General features: G+C 39.3%; 1 protein-coding gene across 5 annotated transcripts in view; it reads left to right on the forward strand.

Moving 5' to 3' along the window:
- The window catches only part of NVL (nuclear VCP like), a 119578-nt gene that overhangs the window by 70642 nt on the left and 22738 nt on the right, over positions 1-26198 (forward strand). For all 5 annotated transcript variants that reach the window (XR_002824031.1, XM_004375951.2, XM_023730944.1 and 2 more), the window contains 3 exons: positions 3608-3727; positions 7227-7326; positions 18430-18536. Coding sequence is in view for 4 of the 5 variants with exons in the window: in XM_004375951.2 (XP_004376008.1) it covers positions 3608-3727; positions 7227-7326; positions 18430-18536 (327 nt within the window). In the remaining variant the exon portion in view is untranslated. The remainder of the gene's footprint in view (positions 1-3607; positions 3728-7226; positions 7327-18429; positions 18537-26198) is intronic.

The raw sequence follows: 26198 nt of genomic DNA on the forward strand, positions 1-26198 counted from the left end.
TCACAGCACAGCCTGGCCAGAAGGTGCAGAGGCATACAATGCCTGGTATTCAGGGATCAGAAAGAGAAGGAAGAGTTAGAGAGATGAGAAATTGAACAATGAAGAAAGACATAAGGGGAAAAGAGGGAAAAGAAAACAAAACAAATTAAAAAAAAGAACAAGAAAGGCCCTCCAGAAAAACAGAAAAAAAAAAACAACAAAAAAAGAAATGCATTCCGGGATCCCTCTGCACGTCTGTGGAAGCCGAAGGGGAGTCTCCCTGGCACGCAGCTCCGCCTGGCCAGAAAGGGCTCCCAACACAGGAAAAGGAAAAGAAAACAGACAAACAATTCAAAATGAACAAACGAACAAAAGCCCTGGGATCCCACCAGCGCGGTAGCCCAGACCAGGAAGCAGCTCCACACTCGAATGGAGTTCCGCAGCCCCTCAGGAAAAAGGAAAGATGGCGCACAGAGCCAGGCACTCGAGCGAAAGGAGGGGGAGGCGGTGAGAGGCAAGCAAGAAAGCCAAAGAAGCAGGGGAAAAAAAAAAAAAAAGCGACACCAGCAGCCAGCAAATGGCACTCAGAGAGCCAGCCAGTGCGGGCTGGTGTTTCTGGACAAGAGACTGTGTCCGTGGTAAGCAGAGGAGGCCGAGTGTGGGTGAAGAAGTGTGGAGAGTAGGAAAGCGTATATCACAAGTTGCCGGCACTCTGGAGCCCCTCAGGAAGAAGCAAAGATGGCGCACGGAGCCAGGCACTTGAGTGAAAGGAGGGGGAGGTGGCGAGAGGCAAGCGAGAAATCAAAAGAAGTAGGAAAAAAAAAAAGCAACACTAGCAGCCAACAAATGGCACCCAGAGAGCCGCCCGCTTGGGTGTGTGGAATCCAAGCAGCCGGCGCCTCCCGGTCAAGAGACTGTGGCCGCGGGAAGCAGAGGAACAAACGAACAAAATCCCCGGGATTCCACCAGCGTGGCAGCCCAGACCGGGAAGCAGCTGCACACTTGAATGGAGCCCCGCAGCCCCGCAGGAAAGAGCAAAGATGGCGCTTGGAGCCAGGCACTCGAGCAAAAGGAGGGGGAGGCGGCGAGAGGCAAGCGAGAAACCAAAAGAAGCAGGAAAAAAAAGCAACACTAGCAGCCAACAAATGGCACCCAGAGAGCCGCCCGCCTGGGCGTGCGGAATCCAAGCAGCCGGTGCCTCCCAGTCAAGAGACTGTGGCCACAGGAAGCAGAGGAGCCCGAGCCGGGGCGAAGAGGGGTGGGGGGTGGGAAAGTGCACACCGCAAATTACTGGCTGCTCTGTCTCCCAGTGGACGCTCCGCGAGGCTGCCCTCTCGCACCCCCGTCTGCTGGTCTCCGATAGGAGTCCAAGATGGTGGATCCATGCTGCGTTAGCTGGTAGGGGACCTCTGCATGAATCTCTCCTCGCTTTCCGTTCTCTTTCAGTATTCTCACTCCATTTGATGCTCGGCTGAGTTCTTTATCTCTTCATTTGATGTTCTGGGGTTTCAGGATTGTTGATTGTCTGTTTGGCTTAGTTTTTCGGATCTTTGCTGTAGAGGGACGGCGTGGTGCTTCTGCCTAGAGTGCCATCTTGCCGGAACCCTCTAAGATTCTTATTTGAAATATTTCTTCTTAAGGTTGTGATAGGCAATCTCTTCAGTGGATTGCCAGTGATGCATACCATTCTGGTTTAATGCTTATGCAATAATAAAACTTTTCTTTCACTTCTTAAAAAAAAAAGTCAGGATAGTGGAACTTCATTTTGTTTGCTTGTTTGATTTTAATCAGTGTTGCCTTTGTTAGAATTAAATTGGTTTTAATCTGTCCTTTTGAAGCTTGGTTTACCTTCCTCTAACTAAAATTTTCTTTTTTTTTTATTTATGTATTTTTGTTGTTGAAAATATACATAGCAGAACATACATCAATTTAACAATTTCTACATGTACAATTCAGTGACTTTGATTCTATTCATCAAGTTGTGAAGCCATTCTCACCTTCCTTGTCTGAATTGTTCTTCCTCTGTTAACATAAACTCACTGCCTCGTTAGCTTCCTGTCTAACCTTTGGAGTTGCTGTTGTCAGTTTGATCCCATATAAATAGTTCCTAAAAGAGCACAATGCTCAAGGCAGACATTCTTTACTAATTAAGCTAAACTATTGTTTGGTTTAAAGAAGACTTTAGGGCATGTTTTTGGGTTAAGGCTTAAAGATTATCTCAGGGCAATAATTTCGGGGGTTCATCCAACCTCAGCAGCTCCAGAAGGTCTGGGTTCCATGAGAATATGAAATTCTGTTCTGCTTAAAATTTCCCGTTACTTAGTCATTTTGGTTTGCTGTGTCCAAAGTCCCTTTGCCAACTATATTGATTGTTCTGCTCCATCCCGGTCTGAAACTCTCTCTCCCAACTCACTGATATCTTTTCTTCTAAAATATCTACTGAATAATTTGGTTCAGCTTTCCAGATATAAGTTTTGCTGAATTAGATTTTTCAGGAAATTAAGTCAGTCTGCTATATTTGTACACTTCGCTGGATGTTATGAGAGAAAAATACGAAAAGGACCTAACGTCTGCTTTCCAAGGACCTTATAATATTGTGAAGGTACAATAGATGAAATGTTATAATAGTAGAAAGTGCCATAAGAGCAAAGAGAGTAATGGGAAGAAGGATTTATGGGGATCTTTTAGAATGCAAGAAGAAATGTTTGGAGGTAGTTTGGAAAAGCATTTCAATTAAGGGAAGCAGAATGAGTAAAAGTACAAAGAAAAGTATGGGATAGATGTGAGGGAAAGAAAGTTCTATTTTAATTGGAAGTAAAAACACTCAATCACTGCCACCTGTGATGTATTCTGTGCCTTAATTGCCTTACTTTATCAGGACCGCATAGTCATTATCGACTAGTTGGCAGTGTAAAGATGTTGTTTGGATGCTGTCTTATTTAGCCGGTTTATTAAGAAAAAAAAGTGCTTTTTCTTAGTCAACTAGTTTAAAATTTTACAAAAACAGTTTCTTATGCCTAGCTAAAAATGAAACCATGTCCTTACTTACAGCTTTTCGTATTAATTAGTCCCAGGGGCAGCTGCTCATGAATTGATATATTTCTCAACTAATCTTGATGTTTTATATTTTGATTCAGATTTCAGCATACAGTAAAGCACTATGGAACTTGTTAGGTGCCTGGCTGGCTCAGTCCCACCTCCTCTGGTGCTGTACGGCATCAAGGCGACTGGTGTAGAACAGTCTTTTCTCTTCTGTGCAGTTAAAATCTTGATGAATTAATGAAAATTACTGCTGGGTATTTTAGATGCATAAGGCTTAGGAGATCAGTTCTAAAAGACAATTATGGAAATTTTTGAGCTATAAAAGATCATATATCCCATTTAGTCCTTATTTTATAAATGAGGAAATTTATAATAAGCTTAAATAATAGTTAATTTTATTAATTGAACCGTATGCAATTGGTAGCTTCTGTAGATAAAAAAAATTACTAAATATTAGCAGTTGCATATAGTTCAACCTATTTCGACTCTGACATAGCTGTCGTTTATAGCTAGTTTTATTATAATTTGGCCCAAACCTAAAAGTTGAACTGTCTCTACATTTTCTTGCCTTTCTGTGTTTGTTTAGTACGTTGGCGAGAGTGAACGCGCTGTGCGCCAGGTTTTTCAGCGAGCCAAGAACTCAGCACCCTGTGTGATATTCTTCGATGAAGTGGATGCCTTATGCCCTCGAAGATCAGACCGAGAGGCAAGTATCATACATGAGTGGTTTACGGATTATTTTAAGCACCATAAGCCTTTTATAATTTCCCAATCAGGTGCTTATAAAGTCATTCCTTGAAAACATTGAGACTCTACATGAAGAACTTAATCATTTGAAATCAGGGCTTAGGGATGACAGTTGTGGGGGGTTTTGTTTTTGTTTTTTAGCCTCTGTATCAGTTTTTCTTTTTCTGTATAGTATTTTGCCTACATAGTATTTGGATAATCTTGATTCATACTAATGAGTATTTTGGAAACGGCAGTGGGCTCTTCAGACAGGACAGAATGTGATTTAAGACATTGTGCATTAAAAAAAAAAACCCAGTTGCTGCCGAGTTGATTCTGACTCATGGTGACCCTGTGTGATGAAGAGTATAACTGTGCTCCATAGGTTTTCAGTGGCTGATTTTTCAAAAGTAGATTGTTAAGACTTTCTTCCGAGGTGCCTCTGGGTAGGTTTCTTCATTGAATACCATTTGCATCAACCACACTTGAGTCACAGTTCTTAGAGATTTCGGTACAGAGGGTGCCCAGAGATAGTTATCAGGGGTACTATTGTATAATAATTTGAAGCGTAGTATAAAGAATATATAACCTTTTTTGAAGTAGATAGCAAAGACTGTTAAATAAGTACATTTATCCTAAGATGACTGAGGAGGTGATTACATTTCTGAAATCTGGGAAATCATTCGTGATTTAATTACAAACAGTTAGTCTTTATGTGTGTGTGTGTGTTTTCTTAGGTTGTGAAACATTGATTAAATGCTTCATTTCTCTAAAAGTCTCCAGAAACATTCAAAAGCTGCAGAAACGAAAATTGACTACCAGAAGCATGACTCAAATCGTAGTGACTTTGTTTCCTTATTCAGGCATCATTGATATCATCAGGGAAATTCCTTATTAGCGTTGTGGTGTTATAGGCTGAGGCAGAGATCCTCCCCAGGTTCCCTTGCAGGCTACAGATTCCAAAATCTAACGTGCAATCCAGAGTAAAACACTACGGTTTGATTTACCAGCCACAGCTGTAAATACTGTAGATTTTACTCCTTTCAATTCCTTTTTTTTTTGCCAAGAAAAGACCCTTCACTTGCCCACAGTCCCTTTCAATAATTTACATCTCTCTGTTATCAGCTGGTGAGTCTAAATTTGGAGGGCCTTGTTGAGGTATATCTGGTCCCTACAGTCCTCAGAGAAGTCTGCAGCCATGTGAAGTACATTCCTAACTTCTGGGTTATCTCTTTATTGGCTATCTCCTACCACATTTCCATACTCTGATATATGTAGTTTGCTTTTTTCACATTTTCACCTGAGGGGGATTCTGGAAACATTTTAAATTTGATTGTATTTTCTCTTTGTTACATAAGTTATATATGAATACATGCTTGTAAAAAATTCGAATAAGGCACAAATACAGACAATGAGCTCTTCCCATTCTCCTTAGAGATTACTGCTGCTAACAGTTTACTGTTTAGTATTTATCATTCTAGAACTTTTCCCATACATTTGAAACCTGTATAGTTTAGACTTCTTTTTTCATATAAATATGGTCATTCTGTCTTGAGGATTTTCCCATGTACTTAATAACTTTATCTTTTTTTTAACTATTACATAATATTCTACAGTCTGGATGAAAGCAGAATTCACTTAATAAATTCTCCTACTATGAACTTCTAAGTTGTTCCCAGTTGTTTGGTTTTACAAACAGAATTGTAAACATTTGTATATTTTTGTGCACACGTGGAAGAATAAGAGAGTTTTGGAAGTGGAATTTCAGAGTTGAAGATGTATACATAATAAATTTGAAAGATAATGCTATATCGTCCTTCATAAAAACTATAAGGTACATATGCCCACAACAGTGTGTAAAAATAACCATCTCCCACACCTTTGCCAACAATTGATACTATCCATCTTTTTATTTTTTGTCAATTTTGTTGGCAAAACATAATATTAAATTTTATTCAGTTCTCTGATTACCAGTGAAGTTGACCATCTTCTATAAATTTGTCATTTCAGCTTCTCTGAATTGCCTGGTCATATCCTTTGACCCTTTTGTTATTGGCATGTTCTTTTTTTTATTACTGATTTATAGGAGCTTATATATATGATGGAGGTTAGTGAAATTAGTCCTTTGTCCTTCTATGTGTTTTGATACTGTTTTTCCTCAGTCTCTCACTTAGGAATCGCTGGTGGTGCAAAGGGTTAAGCACTCAGCTATTAGCTGGAAAGTTAGTGGTTCAAACCCACCCAGAGATGCCTTGGAAGAACGATGTGGCAGTCTACTTCTAAAAGGTCACAGCCTTGAAAACCCTATGCAGCAGTTCTACTCTGCACGCATGGGGTCTCCATGAGTCAAACTGACTCAACAGCAGCTAACAATAGCAACATCACTTATTTTTAGTTTTTTTGACTGTAAAGAACGCTATAATTTTAGTGTAGTAAAATTTACCAACCTTTTCCTTTAGTGATTCTGAGATTTTTTTTGTCTTTCTTAGGTAGAAGAATGTTTTGTTTTGTTTTTTTAATCCAGTATTTTTTTTTTTAATCTGGATTGTCATTCTCTTAATCTCTTAATTATTACTGTTATGCCACTGAAACCAAACCCATTGCTGTCAAATCGATGCTGACTCAGCGACCCTATATGACAGAGTAGAACTTCCCCATAGAGTTTCCAAAGAGCAGCTTAGTGGAGTCCAACTGCCAGCCTTTGCGTAACAATCAAGCTCTTAACCACTGCACCACCAGGGCTCCGTTATGCCACCAAGGAGTGATACAGTGCACCAGATGTTTCTTCTGGAGAAATCAGTAGGTTAAACCCCTTACCACCTGTACATGTAGCACATGTACATAAAATTTATGTTGAAGAAAGGCAATTAGTGACAAAAAGAAACAGCACCACTTTTCTCCCTTCTCTGTATTTCCTATATCTCGCTGGTCTACACCTCTGTTTACCAACTCCCTGAACTTTTCTCTTGGATGTTGGCCTGTGCTTCAAGGAAAGAGAAGAAGCCACAGTGTCCCAGATCTCCTGTACTTACTGCACTGAAAGATCCAGAAGACCTGATATTCTGGGGAATCTGGAGTTCAAAAGTTGAGACTAGATTTAGCCCAAAGGGAAGTTCATTGTGGCTGTTAGATCTTTGAATAACTCAGAGGCTAAGACTTTGAGGTCAGCTAGGCCTGAGCTTGAGTTTTGCCTCTACCCTTATCTAGCTGTAAGACCCTAAACAAATAAGCTCTAAGCCTGTTTCCTCATCTGAACTGTGGAGAATAACAGGACTGCTGATAGGTGGAGAGGGCTGATGAGAGCATGTTTGCACAGTGCCGGGATATAGTGAGTCCTCAGAACACAGCTGTTACCATCTGTTTGACAAAAGCTTTTATTCAGGTTAGCAGATGTGTTATTTTTTTATGGAAATAATTGGTTATGGTTTTTGTTTTTTTTCCTTTTTAGTGGAAGCTGATGGAATTGTATTTTTGTTTAGGCAGGGGCAAGCGTCCGAGTGGTGAATCAGCTGCTTACGGAGATGGATGGTCTGGAAACACGACAGCAGGTCTTTATTATGGCGGCCACTAACAGGCCAGGTGAGAAGGAACATAAAGCAGATGAGTCTAAAAACTTCCAGCATTAAAAGCAATATAGTTTACATGCATCCTCGTAAAGAAAGATTAAATTTGGACGATTACTTTTTGGCTTCTAAATTGAAGTAAAGCTGTAGAAAGCTTGTATGTAGTATAGTAAAAAATACAGTATTATTGTCTGGCCCTCACGAGGTTTTTTTGTGTGTTGGTGCTCAGAAAGTTGTATTGTTGGCAGAGAATCCTTGTGTCCTTGTGACCACAGAAGTACGCTCAGAAATGATGTCCGAGGTTACTCTCAAGCTTACAAGAGACAAGAACCCGAAACTTTTCTCACTTTATCTGAAAGTTGAGACAGGTATTTCGGATTTGTACTGGAACCATGCCCCTTTACTTGCCCTAACTATTATTTAAAGTTGTTCTCAAGCTTAAGCATTTCTGTGAGAAATTTGGAAAAAAGACTAAAGAGACTTCAGAAGTGCTGACGGTGGCTTTTAATTTGGATCCTAAATAACTAAAACTAATTCTCTTCACCATCGTTTTCTACGTTGTCATCTATGTGAGCCACTCTATCATAGCTGCTTCTGTTGTGACACTTACAGTAACTGTGTCAGCTGGCAACAATGTGGTACTTTAATGGCGTAAACAGATTTATCAGTCCTCAAGCTGATGTAATTTTTCTTATGAGTTACTGTGGCAACCATAACTTTGATGAATTATATACCATTTCATTTTAAAATGAAAAATTTTAAATTTTGTTGTGATTTACATTTTGGTAACTAAAGACTGTCTTTGAATTAGATCTGGTGTGAGTGCTAGTGTTGGCACTTTATGCTTAGTAAGTAACCTTGGGCACATATTACTTCATCCTGCTGATAATAGTACCTAATGGACTGGATTATAACCAAGGTTAAGCAAAGTAATGTTGGTAATGTTGGTAATATACCTGACACGGTGTGTGGCGGGCAGCTGTTCAGTAATTACTGTCATTGTCGTCAACAGTTGTGGTAGTAGTAGGAGTGGTCATTAGGTCATAACATCACAGAGTTGTCCTAGAAGAGACCTTGAGAGTTCCTCAGATCTGGACAGAATTACATCCTAACTTTCCTAAGCAGATACCAGTTCATAAATATTTTTATATCACCTTACAGTTGTTGCAGATATTGCAAAATATAACTTATACTGCTTCAAAATCAGAAATTTATTAGACCTGCTGTTTTTTAATGTGTCAATAAAAGCACATATATTATTAATATCAAAAATTTGTTTTTCTAATAGTTTGATAACTTTTATGCATTTAAAAATAAAGGTTACTATTATGGATTGAAGTATTTATGTGTTGTAAATCCTAACTACTATATCTGTAGTTGTAATCCCATTTGGGAATGGGTTTTCTTTGTTATGTTCATGAGACAGGATTAGTGTAGGGTATATTTTAAGTCAATCTCTTTTGAGACATAAAAGGTAATTAAACAAGCAAGATCCAGAAGTAGAGATGGGAGAGAAGCCATGTCAGGCCACACGAAGATCACCCGGGAGCAGAAGCTCAAAGAGGCAAGGACTTTCCCCCAGAGCTGATAGAGAAAGCCTTCCTCTAGAGCCAGTGTCCTGAATTCAGACCTCTAGCCTCCTAAACTGTGAGAAAATAAATTTCTGTTTGTTAAAGCTGCTTGTGGTATTTCTATTATAGCAGGACTAGATATAACTAAGACAGTTTGTAACTGCTAGATTTTTGACCTAAAACACTGAGTGAAGGGTTTTGCCATTTACTGAGATAGGGAACATTTGGAGAGAAGTAGGTTTCTTTCCAGTTCTAAATTACATATTAAAGGAGATGAAAGCAAATCTATTCAGTTTTCTCTGGAAGTCCATATTATTTAGAATTAAATAATAACAACTAGGTTCTTGGAGCACCTACTGAATTCTAGGCTCTTTGGTAAGTAGTGTATCTCGTTAAACCTCACAGCAGCCTTGTGAGGAAGGTACCATTATATATGCATAATTACTGTCGCAAAAATTAAGTCATTAAGATGAAATTATTTGTTCAATGATAAATAACTGATAAATGGTGGAGCAGAGACCTGAATCTAGGTCTGTCTGACCCCAAATAACCGTCATTATCACATGAACACTTGCTATCTCCCAGACACTGCAGTAAGTACTTCCCGTATGTTATCTCATATAATCTCCCCAGTAATCCTCTGAAGTAGGTTTTATTATTTTCTCCCAGATAGGCTAAGTAACTTGCTGCTAGAAAGTGACAAAACCAAGATTTGGCCCCAGGCACCCACTGAGTCATACTTTTTCTTAGAACACATACTCATTTCCTCTGCATTGTAGGCCGTAGTCTCCTCTGCACGTTTGTTGTATGCCTCCGGTTCGCAGCAGTTTTGTTTGGTGTGGCTCACTGTAAATTGAAGAACTCCCTAAGAAAACAGTCAGAACCAAGTCTCTGGGGTTGTAGATCCCGTTAGTGAATGGCATGAAGAAGACACCCGCAGAGGGAGACATGAGCTAAAAATCAGATGACACTGAAAAGCTTGTAACAAAAACTGGTTTTCTACCCCCACCCTTCACAGCCCCTGCCCAGAGACAACCACTGTCAGTTCCTTGAGCTGTTTTTTCCCTGTGTTTTCTCTATGTTTTTAAATAATATGCTCATACTGCTATTTCTTGACTTAACCGATTTTAGACACAGCCCATTAATTTCCTTTTAAGGTAGATGAACGTTTCGTTTTCTTACATTCACCCTTTCTCCATCCACACATACACTCATCACCACCACACCACCTGTTCTCTTCACTCTGTCCTCCCGGTACTGTGATGTAGCTTTATCACAATTTTGGTTAGATCACTAGTCATCATTTACATTACTATGACTGTGTAGCTTTCTCTCTGCTGAGCCAATTTTGATGCTATGATGAGGTTTCCTCTCTTATATAATTTTTTTTCTTGGATTTGGTTAACTCTCCTTTTTTTTTTTTTCTTTTGCTTTGTTTCTATTTACCTATTCTTCAAACATGTTACACAGCTGTTTATATTGTTTATCCAGATGAACTATCAATCCCACTTGTTCTTTTCCCTCTGGAGACCTTCCTGCTGGAATCTTCCATCCTCCTGGTCCTCTCTGGACTGTTGCTTTCCTGCCTGCTGTGTGAACAGCTATCACTTGCTGCTTCCCTTTGCCTTCTGTTCCTGCTCTTATGTCTTTCTTTTTCTCAGTTTCCTCCCTCATTTTTCTAGAGCTCATCTTTCAGTGGCTCTTCTAAGAAAGACCACATAGGAGATAAATTTTCTGAGTTCTTATATATTTGGAAATGTCTATATTCTACCCTTGTTATTGATTGGTAGCCTGGCTGGGTATAGAATTTTGGTTTGAAAATTATTCTTTTTCATAATTTGTAGGCATTGCTTCTTTGTCTTCTAGTTTTCATTGTTAGAATCAAGAACTTTTACATTATTCTGATTCTGATCTCCTTTGTACTGTGACTCTTTGTTGTTGTTGTTTTTTTTCCAGTTGTATGCTGAGCACTTGGTGGGTCTTTTCAAAGTAAAGCTTTGTCGCCTCAGTTTGTGGGGAATTTCATATAGTATGTACATTCAAATATATGTACATGTGTATATGTCTTTTCTCAGTTTTCTCTCTCTGGAGTTCCTCTAATATTTGCATACTAAACTTCCTGGATTGATCTTCTGAATTTCCTGTCTTTTCTCCTATTTCCTACCTCTTTGTTTTTTCCTCCTAATTTTCAAGATGTTATTTTTTTAAAAGTAAATGAAAACACTGTCCTCTCACCATGCCGCCTCTCCTTGTTCTGATGAACTCTGACAGTGCTCTAGTGTGGCGTGCCAGAGTTCACACCCTGTTCTAGAAGAAGCCACTTGGCTGTGCCTAGTCAGAGGAGAGGAAGCTCCTTTTCCCAGTGACATCTAGATCATCATGCCCTAATCTCTCTTGCACACATCTTTGTGCTCCCTTCTTCAAATTCCAACTCCTGCAAAAGTTGTTGTAAGTTGAGGAACTGCTTGTTCCCACTTAACCAGCTGTCTAGCCAGTTAAAAAATACACTACTGCACGAGGTACGTAACCCGTTGCTGTCAAGTCGATTCCAACTCATAGTGACCTTATAGGACAGAGTAGAACTGCCCCATAGGGTTTCCAAGGCTGTAACTCTTTACGGAAGCAGACTGCCACATCTTTCTCCCGTAGAGCCGCTGGTTGGTTTAAACGGCCAACCTTTCGGTTAGCAGCCAGGTGTTCAACCACTGTGCCACTAGGGCTCCTCAAGGTACATAGGTTAAGAAATCCAAGTAGCCACACCAGTTTATTACTTTTCCTTTTAGTCAGTAGGTGTGTATGTCCTGCCAGTAACAGTACAGTATCAGGAGAGAGTTTCTATCCTCTGTACATGGCTGGAGGAGCCCTGGTGATACAGTGGTTAAACGCTTGGCTCTAACCAGAGACTGACGGTTCGAACCCACCAGCTGCTCCGCGGGAGAAGGATGTGGTAGTCTGCTTCCGTAAAGATTTCACAGCCTTGGAAACCCTATGGAGCAGTTCTGCTCTGTCCTGTACGGTCACTATGAGTTGGAATTGCCTTGATGGCAATGGGTTTGATTTTCTTTTGGTTTTATATATGGCTCAGTTGAAAAAATAAGTAAACTATGATGTGTCAGCCTCTTCTGGGCAAAGATTAAGTCTTCTGTAGTTTCATATTTGAGAGATAACATCTAGATCAAGGTCTCTTTATCATCATAGATCCTTAATAATTATCACATGAGAGACTGAAAGACTTACAGAGCAGATATTTATTTTATGATAGTAAGATGTTCAGCCAGTTCAATTCCAAGTAAAATGGCAGCATTCCTTCATTATCTAGTGTGTATGATATTGGAATGTGATTGAATTCTCCTTGAAGGCAGTTGAACAGTGACTTGTTGCCATGGTCAAGCCTGTCTCTCTTGCCCTTTAGCACAGTACCCCCCCTTGAAAATAAACTTTGGCCCTGGCATCGCTTTTGCTGACATACAGGTATCCTGGTACATATTAGGGCTCAGTAAGTATTTGTTTAATGATTTGTAAGAAAGGACCTTCAGTTTCTGTTCTTTGAAGGCTGTCTAATATTTAATAATTCTCACTGGATGTATTTATAGTCTCTTTAGTCTGATGGTCCATTTAAAAAAAAAAGGCTTTATTGTGATATAAGTTACATGCCATAAAATTTAGCCATTTTAAGTGGACAATTTGATGGCTTTGATTATATTGACAGAGTTGTGCAGCCATCACAACCATCTGATTGTAGAACATTTCCACAACCCTAAAAAGAAGCCTCATGCCTATGAGCAGTCATTCATCCTTCCCCCACCCCCAGCCCTAGGCAACCACTAATCTGCTTTCTGTCTCTGTACATTTGCCCTTCCTGGACATTTCAAGTAAATGGAATTTATGGCATGTGAACTTTTGTGTCTGACTTCTTTTACTTATCATAGTAGGGTTCATCCATGTTGTAGAATGTATCAGTGCTTTATTCCAGTTTGTTGTCAAATAGTATTCCGTTGTGTGGATATACCACACTTTTTTTTAATCTGTTTACCAGTTGATAGACATTTGGGTTGTTTCCACTTTTTGGCTATTATGAATAATGCTGCTGTGAACTGTTGTATACTAGTCTTTGTGTGGACATGGTAGTTCTATGTTTAACATTTTGAGAAACTGTCAAACTGTTTTCCAAAGAAGCTGTACCATTTTACATTCCCACCAGCAGTATATGAGGGTTCCAGTTTTTCCACATTCTTGCCAACACTTGTTATTCTCTGTTTGATTCTAGTCATTCTAGTGGGTCTGAGGTGATATTTTGTTGTGGTTTGATTTGCATTTCCCTAATTACTAATGATGTTGAACACCTGTTCATGTGCTTATTGACTGTTCATATACTTTTTTTGGAGAAATGTCTGTTTCAGTCCTCTGGCTATTTTTTAATTGGGTTATTTGCCTTCTTGTTAAGTTGTAAGAGTTCTTTATATACTCTGAATACAAGTCCTAAACAGATAACATGATTTGAAAATATTTTCTCCCAGTCTGTGGGTTATCTTTCTGCTTTCTTGATGGTGTCATTTGAAGCACAAAAGTCTTTGGTTTTGATAAAGTCCAATTGATCTTTTATTGTGTGCACTTTTGATGTCATATCTAAGAAATCATCACCTAAATCAAGGTTACAAAAATTAACTCCTACGTTTTCGTCTAAGTTTTATAGTTTTAGCTCTTACATTTAGCTGTGTGATCCATTTTGAGTTAATTTTTGTGTATGTTACGAGGAAACATCCAGATAGATCCTTTGGCATGTGGATGTCCAGTTGTCTCAGCACCATTTGTTGACTAGACTCTTCTCTCTCCTGCTGAATTGTCTTGGCACCTTTGTCAAAAATAGAAGGGTCACTTGACATTATGCCGAGTGAAATAAATCAGTCACGAAGGGACAAATATTATAGGATTCGACTTGTATGAAATCTCTATGATAGGCAAGTGTATAGAGACCAAAGCTGATTAGTGGTTACTAGAGGTAGCTCAGAGGAAGGGGAAAAAGGGGGCTCACTGCTTAGAAGACACTGAACTTCTGTTAAAGGTGATGGGAAGATTTAGAAATAGGTAGATGGTAATGGTTGACCGCATGATAAACGTAATTAATGTCACTAACGTACATGTGAAGAATGTTGAAATGGCATACAGTTTGTTACATATATATTTACCACAATAAAGACAGACATTGAGGGTTCATTTGTAACAAAATAATGTTTCCCTGAAGTTGAAAGTTGCTACCATCAACTCTTATATTTTAGTACTTTTTAAATGCTCTATAGAATAGTAAGTGCTTTTTGACTAACAGATATGAGGGAGAGTTCCTCTTCACGCAACTGTCTCATTTGTTTCGCTGATTTTGTCTTTAAAGTTTTAGATGGTTGATGTCTGTTTTTCGTTGCAAATATAAGAATTGTCATCTTGAGTCTTCCACCTAAGGATTCTGCCTCTGACACTATTACAGTAGAGAAACCTGTTAGGGAGCTGTAACCATAATCCAAGTACAAGATGTTAGTGGTTTGAACCAGATGATAGCTGTGGAGATAGAAAGAATCTGGATATATATTGTATTGCTAGAGTTGACAGGATTTGCTAATGGATTGGATGTGGATGTGAGAAAGTGGAATCAAGCATGCAAGATTTGGGTTGAGAAATTGGAAGGATGAGTTGGCATTAACCAAGATGGGGAAGACAAAGGTAGGGGACAGGTTTGGGGAGGAGATGGGAAAAGATAAGAATTTCAGTCTTGAATGTATTAAGTTTAAGATGCCTAAAGTACAAAGGAGGACAGTGGTGGTTCACTGGTAGAAATCTTGCCTTCCATGCGGGAGACCTGGATTCGATTCCCGGCCAGTGCGTCTCAAACGCAGCCAATACCCATCTGTCAGTGGAAGTTTGTGTATTGCCTTGATGCGAAACAGGTTCCAGTGGAGCTTCCAGAGTAAGGCTGACTTGGAAGAAAGGCCCGGCGATCTATTTCTGAAAATCAGCCAATGAAAACCATATGGATCACAGCGATCCTGTCTCATTGTGCATTGGGTATCCATGAGTCAGCAGCCGCTAACAACAAAGTGGAAAAAGCAGATTAGAGCCATACGAGTTCTAGACAGATAGCACTAGATTTTCTGTGAGAAGTGATGTATGACAGAATTTTTCAGGAGCCTTTGGTGGAGCATAGCTTAAACTGTCTAATACTAAAATTTGTAATAAGTGCTTAGGATGCTTTTTTTTTTTTTTTACCATAAGTATAATAAGTAAATAATTTTTAAAAATAATAAACTGAGTGATAGTAAATGTGGTGTGTGTCAGTTAGAGATATTAAGTGATTACGGAAGTCCTCAACTAAGAGTGCTTTGCAATTCTAATCCCGTTTCTCTTGGGGCATGCAGACCTGGCTTGAAGATCTGTGTTTGTATGTTAAAGGTAAGGTGTTTCCACAGCATGATATTAGCATAAACATAGACATATGGAACAGAGTGGAATCCAGAAATATTCCCACACGTATATGGACAATTGATTTTTTTTATAAAAGCATAATGGCAATGTGGTAAAGAAAGAATAGTCTTTTCAGAAATGGTGCTGAAACAATTGGATATTCATATACAAAAAAATGAACTGCAATCCATACCTCATATCACATGAAGCATTAACTTAAAATAGATCCAAAGACCTATGAAAACCTAAAGCTGTGAGTTTATAAACCAAATGTTTATCAGCAGATGAATGGAAAAACAAATTGTGGTATATCCGCAAAGTGAAATACTACTCAGCAATAAACAGGAATGAAGTACTTACACACACAGCAACACGAGCGAATCTCAGAATACTTAACGTTGAGTGAAAGAAGGCAGGCAAAACATAGGACATATTGTATGATTCCATTTATATGAAATTCTAGAAAATACAAACTAATATATATAGTGACAGAAAGCAAATCGGTGTCTACTTAGGATGGAAAGGGCTTCAGGGAAAAGCAGGAGAGGAGGGCATGGGAAACTGTGGGAGTGATGGATATTTTCACTATCTTAATCATGGTGATGGGTTCACAGGTGTCTACAAAGTGTATCACTGTAAATATATGCAGTTGACTGTATGTCAGTTATACCTCAAATAAAGCTGATTATAATTTTTAAAAATTCCCAAGAAAAAATCGAGACTCATTTTTAGAAAATGTATTATATTCTCTTAATAATTATGAATGAAACTTTGTTTATTGTTGAAGGCAAAAACTCTAACCAAAGAACCAAAACTTACTGAGTGAGGTGCTTTACGTAAACTATTTAATCTTCACAACAAAAGTGTTAATTGGGTATTACTATCCCTATTCTACAGTTGGGGAAGAATTAGAAGTATTAAGAAATTTGCTCAGGATTACATTATCAGTAAATGGCAGAATAAAAATTCAGGCCCAGGTGTGTCTGAATTGAAAGCGTCTGCTTTTACCTCTCTGTCTTGCTATTGCTTAAGAAGATAAAACATAGCAACGGTAGTACAGAAAGTGTGAGTAAGTGCTCTCTGTATTGCTAACGCTGAGCCAGCTGAGAGTACATGGCATGGTGTCTGGGCGCAGGGGTGTTACTATCTTTTGGTAGATGAAAGAATTAGAAAGTTTAAAACAAGTGCATTGTATGTGATAAGGTAACAAACATAATCAGGTATATAATTCAGACAAGTCCAGGCATTTGGTGGGGAGTAACTGTGCTGACTATACTTGTCAGTGTCATTGAAGAGGAGGGACTTGTGACTTGAGCAGATAGACTAGTAAGATTTGAATCATTAAACAGAGTATATTTCCTATTGTCTGTTCTACATCATACTACTATACTGGCGTTTTCTCTCAGGAGTTTTAATTACCCACTCATATTTTTAAGGCTACTTGAAAAAGAAATTAGGACCTTTCATTGTTCCTCATACATTATAGCAATTGGAACCTTTTACCTGCCTAGAGTTATTTGTTTTGCATTGGATTTTGTAGTTATACGCTGGAATATCCTTTTAGTTTTAGAATATTTGCTACACAATAAAATTAGAAAGTCAATCACATTGGTAAAAATAGAGCATGTGACTATAGTAGCTACGTAATTTTCCAGTAAAAGGGAAAAGAGTGAATGAGAGAACAATTTTGATCTTCTCAAAAAACTTTTTTTGTATTAAAGAAATAACCAATGCTGTGTTATGAATACTGTGTAGTTTATATTTTCACTTCTAAATAGATTTTAAGGTATTTTAGAGAACTACATGTTAGTTAAATTTATCATTTTTGAATAATATAACCTAATAAATAGGCTGTTGAAAATTAAGGTAGTAAACATACTAAAATTGTGTTAAAGTATTGAATTTGTGCCCACATATTTCTCTGTGAAGCTGTATTTGGTATAAAATACTTCTTTACTTGTAACACTTTCCCTCCTCCCATCGCCCGGCACTTTTACTGATCCCCAACATGTCCCTTTCCCTCCCAACTTGGAGAAGTAAAAAATCTCTGAAGTGAGAGTGGTAAGACCGTTGTATTGGTTTGCTTCTTGATCTGGTGGTGATGGAGTTCTCACCACGCATCCACACCCGTTCCTCCCCTCTTCACCAGTCTCAGGATACCGTTTGGCCTGGAGCTCTTGCTGTCTGTCCTTCCCTGAGCAGATGTGTCTGTGTTTATGGCAGCATTTCTCAAAATGTTGTCCATAGACTCTTGGGACCCTTGAGAACACTTTCAGGGGATCTGTGAGGTCAAAACTATTTTCATGATAATACTAAAGAATGTTATTTCCTTCTTTTATGGTGTTGACATTTCAAAATGTAGAAGTGTCACACTTCTCACTAATTGTTTTTGTTTTAGAAAATAGTTATTTTTCATGTTGATATGTAATGTATTGTTTATTTTTTTTTAATAAATTAACAAATATTTTTATACTTTCTGTTTTAATCTCTAATATGGTAGCTATAATCCACAAAAACAAAGGCTCTTTAGGGTTCTCAATAATTGAAGAGTATGAAGGGATCCTAAGACCAGAATACTTGAGAACTTCTGTCCTGTAGAGTCAGGGGACCCTTAGACAAGCTTGTTGGACAGTGTTGTAACATGATACTGAAAGTGTCATGCAGTAATCTTTTTCATTATTTCCAAGTTTACATTATATCCTAGCATCCCCAGAGGAATACTAACATTGTGTTGAACATTGGCAAAAATCATTGAATAAGTATCTAGCCTCCCCAAGGTGACTAAAGAACATTAATAGACTCAGAATTTCAGCTAAAAATGACTAATTCTGTCTCTTTATAGAAAAGTAAAGTAATGGTTAAGTCTTAGCAACCCTGTAATATGTTCATTAGAAAACATGAATCTCATTATTTATAGGTATGCCTTGTATGTGAACAGTGGTTTTATCATTGTGAGCTATATGAAGCTTCTCTGGAATGGTTGAGGAATTGTTGGGAATTATTAGGCTTATAAGATGGGCTCTTCCATCTTTCATGCCTATTATGTTTTTTAAAATTCTGTTTTATTTAAGACTTTTTTTTCCCTCCCTTCTATCTAGATATCATTGACCCTGCAATCCTGCGCCCAGGCCGGCTAGACAAAACACTCTTTGTTGGTTTACCACCTGCAGCTGATCGTCTTGCCATCTTAAAAACTATCACAAAAGTGAGTAAAGGAAATGCTATATTTGTGTGTGTGTGTTTCTCTCATTTTAGATAAATTATAGCAGTTAGTAATTGAGGATGGTTACGCAGTTTCTTTTCTGTAGCTTTAAATATTTATCCAGCATGTATCTCTCAAAGGGGAAGATAAACTGTTTTAAATAATTGAAAAGACAGTCCATTCTCATTTTTACTTGCTTAAAATAAAGGTAAGCTAACGGGGAATATTTGGCATTAAATTCTTGATTAATATATTTGAAATACCACTCTAATCGTATTTTATGTTATTTTAGAGCTTTGTTACTTTAAGAAATTTTTCACAGAGCATATTTTGAAATGGAATAGAAACTTTGAATTTTGAAACCACTCTGTTGGATTCTGTCTTCCATATTGGTATATGCTAACTTCTAAGACACCTGTACGGTTTTTACTTTACTATTGTTATAAAAATAATATGCAGTGCATACCAAATACAAAGAAGAATGCAAATCACCCCAAATTGCACACATTGTTAACAGTTGGTGCAAACACTTTTCCACACATCTCTGTGCAGCATGGGTGGGTGTGTGCAGTGTGAGTGAATGAGGAGGAGGAGGAATAACGTTAATACTTAAGTAAAGTTAATTGTATTTGAAATTTATAAGAAAGCAAAACCAAAGGAATTATTGAACTTCTGATAAATGTTTCTTCTCCATAAAAGATATTATTTCCTAAAATATCACTCTAAAGATTAAAAAAAAAAGCTCAGGGAAGCTAGTAAGCAGCTGAAGTCCCTGTTGTTCTCAGGTGTACATGTCACGGTGGACTGCACCAGTTTCATCCTTGCTGTGAAAATGAGATCATGAACGCTCTTGTACTTCCTTTCTTCCACTTTCCATTTTTTTGTTCCCTGTCTGTTTTTCCTCTGTTGAGTTTCATCACACAGTCTTTTCAACAGTCATAATCCTAGTTTCATATTTAAATAGATACAGTACTCACAACCAGCACTTTTGCCACAGCTTTTATGTATTTTCTGAGTTGTTGTTTTTTTTTTTTTTTTTTTTTTTTTTGAGTTATCTTTCAGTTGGCTATATTTTATCATTAAGCTTATTTAATTTATTCAGCTATATTCCTTGAGTTCTTTTATGATTGAGAATGTCTGCCTGTTGTCTTTATACTTGAGTGACAGTTTAATAATCTAAAGTGGATATAATTTTTCCTTTTTTATTTCATTCTTCCTTTTATTGCTCTCTTTTCGTATTGAGGGTTTCTCCGTCCATCCCTTGTCTTTGTTCTAACAGCAAGTTCTCCCATCCCCCTTCTCACTCTGCCTGAAACTAGTTTTTCGACCCCTGCAGTTATAATTTGAAGTCTAGTTTTTGCTTTTTGTCCATTTTTCTACACATTGGATGTCCAAGGAAGCTAAGTTGGTATTGTTAGCCCTTGTGAGGAGGCCAGAGCTGCTTCTCTTCGGAGAGAGATTCTGTGAAATGTCTTATACATCTAGAGTGGATCTCACTCCCATGTGGCCCCGAAGCTGCACAGCTCCCTGGAAGATGGCAAGCCGGGCAATTCTCCCTGATTCTGCTGAAATTCCTTGATGGTATAGCTGAGGGTTTTTCTTTAGCTTTTCCCAGGGATGTCTTCTCCTCAGGCTGCTTCTCCAGATTGGAGTATTAGTGGACATTCACGAGATATTGTCAACTCACATTCTTCCTCTGTGCTCCTTCCTAGGGCTAGAGGCCTAATTACCAGCCACTCCAGAATTTTCTCTTTCCTGGCGTCCACTTGTCAAGTTTACAGCTGATAAAGTATTTAACTTTTTTTTTTTTTTTTTTAGTATTTTTTCATTGTTGGCAAAGGAAGATTCTGTGATTCTACTTGACTGGGCCATCATCATTCAGAACTGCGTACGGCAATATTCATAATGCTCTCCCAAAAGAGGGAGAGGAGAGACTGCTTGTAGGACCACCCTAGTGCTGGAGGCCCTAGAGAAATATGGGATGTTTGTTTCACATTAATTATCTTGATATTTATTAATTGAGAGGCTGGCGTTAACAACCTTGTGTTAGGCACTAAGAAGTTAGAGATGAAAAGATGAGCAAATCTAGAAGAAAAAGAGTCATGCAACGATCAGATATGTTATCATAATTAGGGAAGTCAAGGTATGTGCAACTCTGGGGAAGTCGTTCACATCAGTCTTGTGAGTTATGTGGTGTCTTAGTCATCTAGTGTGGCTGTATTAGAAATACTACAAGTGGATGGTTTAACAAAGAGAAGCTTATTCTCTCACAGTCCAGTAGGCTAGAAGTCCGAATTCAGGGCGCCAGCTCCAGAGGAGAGCCTTCTCTCTCTGTCGGCTCTGGAGGAAAGTTCTTGTCATCAGTCTTCCTTTGGTTTGGGAGCATCTCAGCGCAGGAACCTCAGGTCCAAAGGACGCACTCTGCTCCTGGTGCTACTGTCTTGGTGGTATGAGGTCCCCTCTCTGCTTGCTTCTTTTATATCTCAAAAGAGATTGGCTTAAGACACTGTCTAGTCTTGTAGATCTCATCAATATAACTGCCGCTAATCCACCTTATAACATCATAGTAGTAGGATTTACAACACATAGGGAAATGACATCAGATGACAGAATGGTAGACAGTGATACAATACTGGGAATCGTGACCTAGCCAAGTGACAGATATTTTTGGGGGACACAGTTCAATCCATGACATGTGATATGTAGCTAACACAGTTCTACACAGAATCCCTGGGTACGTATAAGATACAGTTGGCTCTGTGGTCTGCCTTTCCTTAAGTCTGCCTGGAAAAGCCAGGAAGGTCTTCCTAGAGGCAAAGTTTGCTTGGCAGATGAGCAAGGGGTGAACACTCTAGCCAGTGTGTAGGCACTGGCCCGAGAAAGTGTGCGTGTTTAGTGTTGCTGAAATGTGAAGTACTGGTTGGGGAAACATCTAGGCTTTCGGGTCAGCAGAGGTCAGGTCAGACAGGGCCTTGTATGCCACGCATGAGAAGGTAGATTTTATCCCACAGGTAAAGGGGAACTGTTGAAAAATTCTGAGCATGGAAGAAAGACGATCAGCTTTGTGGGTTAAAAAGTAATGAAGATAGCCTGGAGGAAGGCGAAACTAAAAGCTGTAAGATGAAGACTGGTTCAGGGGACTAGTAAAGGGGACATAGATATGAGAGCTGTTTGATGGTTTTAATTAACAGGACATTGGATTAACTATAGATATGAGGGTAAAGAAAAAGGATGAACTCTCAGATTGGGCAGCTGAATACATGGTGATATCCACCAGGAGCCCTGGTGGTGCAGTGGTTAAAGCACTCAGCTGCTAACCAAAATTTCAGCAGATGGAACCCACCAGCGGCTCTGTGGGATAAAGATGTGACAGTCTGCTTCCGGTAAAGATTGCAGCCTTGGAAACTCTATGGGGCAGTTTTACTCTGCCTTGTAGGGTTGCTATGAGTCAGAATTGACTCAGTGACAGTGGGTTTGGTTTGGTTTTTATTCACCAGAATAAAGGATCTGGGAGCAAGGAGCTGAAATGTTTATTGTGACCTAATTTATTTATTGTGGCCTGATTTTGTGTATACTGTGAGGAGACCAAGAATATAAGCCGTAACTCCTTCCTATAAAGAACATGCCTTCTAGATAAGAAGATCGTGTCATGTTTACACAACATCCACAAACGTATTTGTTCCTGAGGAGAGGAGATAAAAGAAGGCTACTGAATAGCCTCGAAGTTTCAGCCAGTAAAAAAATAGGAAGAAAACTAAGTCAGGAAGGAAATATGACACACAGTGCCTGCCTCTGGGGGACAGGAGTGTAGGTCATTTTCTTTTCTGCTTTGTCAATCCTCCAGCCAAAGACCACCAGGAGCTCGCCTGTAGTTGAACAAGTTGGGCTTATTACCCCATAATGAGAGAGAACGTGGGCCATCTCAATAAGAGGGTGTTGAAAAAGGACTTAGGTACACAGTTTCAGTTTGTGTTAGATTTTGGGAAGGGTTTAAGGAAGCAGGGCTTTGCTCTGGATTGCTGTCAGAAAGCAGGGTTAATTCTGTGATTGCGTATCTTAATAAACCTTACCTAGAAGAGGGAAGACTGGACCGAAGCTAAAGCTATAATTGGTAAAGAAGCAGCAGTCACTTATCTTTGCCAGGACGGGATGTTTGGTCATTTTTGTGGCTTGAATAATGTTCACGTTTTGTCTGTGTTCAGACATGATTACTGAGTGGTCTTGTTTTCTCTTGATCCATCTCCGTCACAGACTGGCCTTGCCTGATGTTGGTGTTCTGTGCAGTTGTTTCTGTCTAACAAGAAGACACCACGGCCAGCAACACCAAGGCCAAACTGCTAGTGTCAGGCCAGCTCCTGGATGTTGGGGGATGTGTTCCTCTTTCTCAGCTACTTTATACTTTTCTGTATTTCCAGATTTTCTGCCTTGGGCAGATATTATTCTGTTAATCAGGAAGAACAAAAACAAAAAAACAATAGTTATCTGGCAGAAATGTGGAGGGTAAGGTAAAGGGGGAAGAGCCTAGAAACAGAAAGGCCTGTAGCCTCCATACACAAGGTGTGAATACAGAAAGAAGGAAACAGACATCTTGCTAGGAAAATGGCTTTGGCTCTGAAAGCAGCCCGTGGTTTAGATGTTGCATAGTCCTCTCTCAGCATCTGTCTGTGCTAAAGGCAAAGGACTTTGACTTTGGAATGTATTTTTGCTTAAATTACGGGCGCGCCATCTTCTCAGACTTGGAGTCTTGCCATATAGCCCTGCTGAGGAGGAGCGGGACCTGCCTTCAGCGTTCCATCCTGCCCTCATCTACCTGCCCCTGACCTGCGTGCACTCTGAGGAGAGAGCTGCTTGCTTACCTCTTCCTTCCAGAGGCCATGGATGCTTTGTTTAAAGTTCTTTGTTGATGGCGAAAGCTAAAGCAGGGTGGAGGGAGAGGATCCGAATCTCTCAGTTCAGGGGAAGAATCTGTAAGTCAGACCTCCTGGCCATATATATTCTTTGTAAGTCAACAGAAAGTGAGAGAAATTGGCGTTTTTAATCTCTACCCCTTCCATTTAAAAATTTGCCGGCTTTTGACTTTAGTTTTCCAGATTGTTTTATATATAGTTTTCTCTTTTTCCTGTTCATACCTGGAATATTATGGGGAGATTGTGATACAGCTCTTAGTCTTGGACCTAAAAGTCTGTGACAAGATTGGCCTGTCAGAGTATCTTCTTAGTATCTTTTGGGTCTTTCACCAGTTGCCGTCAAGTGGATTCCAACTCCTGGCAACCCCATGTGTGTCAGAGTAGAACTGTGCACCGTAGGTGTGGGTTAAAGGACCCAGCTTTTCTCAAAGTAAGGTGGCAGGTGTCCTTGGTTTACGTGAAATAGCCCTTGGAGTAATTCAGGTACCTTGGTCTGGGACTTCCAGGCCATACTTGAGAATTGGTGCTAGTGAGTGGGGACTGGCCAGACCGGAAAAGACCCACCGGTGAGACTAATATCTGCTAGCCTCAGGAGGCGTGATTTGGCCAGCCATGCAGGACTGGCCGATAAAGCCTGGAACCCTAAGCTCAGTGAGCTTCCAGGTCGGCAGAGGGAGGGGGAGGTGCCCTCTCTGAGACAAGGCAGCTCTGCATCGGGAACTTCCTCACCCATGCAGCTCTCCTTTAGCATGTTCCTGATTTATATTGTTTTGCTGTAATAAAACCAGAAGTTGCAAGTATAGTGAGTTCTGTGAGTCGTTCCAGCGAGTTAATGATCACAAGCACAGAGCTGTCTCAGCTTGTCTTTCAACTTGTGAGCTCACCTAGCTGTTGGCTAGATTGGGGTGGGTGAGGGGAGAGAGAGAAAGAAAGCAGTTATATACTTGATCCACAGAGTTTTCACTGGCTGATATTTTTGGAAGTAGATCTCCAGGCCTGTCTCCCAAGGGGCGCCTCTGAGTAGACTAGAATCACCAACCTCTTGGTTAGCAGCTGAGTATGTTAATCATTTGCACACCCAGGGGCTCGTTTTGGAGTCTAGGCTTCTTAAAAGTAGAATGAGCTGATGACATACTACTTTTTTATATAATATCTTTTTCTGGTAATGTTTCTGGTGTGGTAACAAGAAGCCTATCATTAAAATCCCCCTCGGAAAAGTGGGTTCTTTTTCTTAACTTCCATTTCTTCACTATAAATGTCATTAAAACTTACCCTTATCTCAAAAAACCATAAAGGATATTTGATATCACTAAATACTTTGAGATAATCTAGTCTTTTAAATGGTGGTAAAAATCCCACTAAAAAACCTAAAATTCCCAGAATCAAATATTTTTTAAAACATGTCCCATAAGACTAAAACATAAGATTAACACTTCACCTGGAAACATTGTCCAGACTTTTCCATTAAATTTTTATGAGCTAAGAATATCTGATACAATAATTTTGTTAGGTGATGTTGAGTCGATTACAACTCAGTAGCGACACTGCCACAGAACGAAACACTGCCTAGTCCTGCACCATCGTCACAATCCTTGCCGTGTTTGAGCCCATTGTTGCAGCCACTGTGTCAATAGCTAACATTTATTAAGCACTTACACAGTGTTCCAGGGACTGTTTTTTGTTTTTTTTTTCCCTCAATGTTATTTTGTTGTTGTTGTTGCTGAGAATATACACAGCAAAGTATACACCAGTTCAACAGTTTGGACATGTACAATTTAAAGACATTGATTGTATTCTTGGAGTTGTGCAACCATTCTCACCCTTGTTTTCTGAGTTGTACTTCCTTCAGTAACATAAATTCACTGCTCACTAGGGTTCCTATCTAATCTTTCGAGTTGCTTTTGTCAGTTTCATCATATAGATAGTTCTTGAGTAGAAATCAAGTTGACAGCAGTGGGTTTGGTTTGTGGTTTACATAGTACTTAAAAGAGAATAAAGCTCAAGGCAGACCTTTTTTCACTAGTTAAGCTAAACTATTAGATTTAGTTTTAAGATGACTTCAAGGGGTATTTTTGGTTTAAGGTTTAAAATTATCTCTGGGTAATGGTTTCAGGGTTTCATCTACCTTCCATGGCTCCGGAAAGTCTAGAGTACATGAGAATTTGAAATTCTGTTCTACATTTTCCCCTTTTAGATCAGGATTTCTTCTATGGAATCTGATCAAAATGTTCAGTAATGGTAGCTGAGCACCATCCAGTTCTTCTGGTCTCATGGCAGAGGAGGCAGTTGTTCATGGAGACAGTTAGCCACACATTCCATATCCTCCTCCTATTCTGATTCTCCTTCTTCCTCTGTTGCTCCAGGTGAAAGAGACCAATTGTTGTGCCTTGGATGGCTGCTCACAACCTTTTAAGACCCCAGGCACTACACAACAAACTAGGAAGTAGAACAGAAGCACTAAACACGTTATTAGGCCAATTAACTAAGCTGTCCCATGAAACTATGACCCTAAACCTTCAAACGAAGGAACCAAATCCCATGAGGTGTTTGGTTTTACATAAGCAGCCTCAGCAGCTACTCTCTTTTTTTTTTTTTGGTCATTGTTGTAAATACATGTATCACACAACTTTTGCCGATTCAACTTTTTACAGGTGTACAACTTCTTGACAGCAGTTACAGTAATCAGCTGTGCAACCCTACCCTTAATCAATGCGATTTTTCCATCACCGTTAACCCCCCTTTTCCCCTCCCTCCCACC

The sequence above is a fragment of the Trichechus manatus genome, unplaced genomic scaffold (assembly GCF_000243295.1).
Source record: "Trichechus manatus latirostris isolate Lorelei unplaced genomic scaffold, TriManLat1.0 scaffold00039, whole genome shotgun sequence".
NCBI lineage: Eukaryota > Metazoa > Chordata > Mammalia > Sirenia > Trichechidae > Trichechus > Trichechus manatus.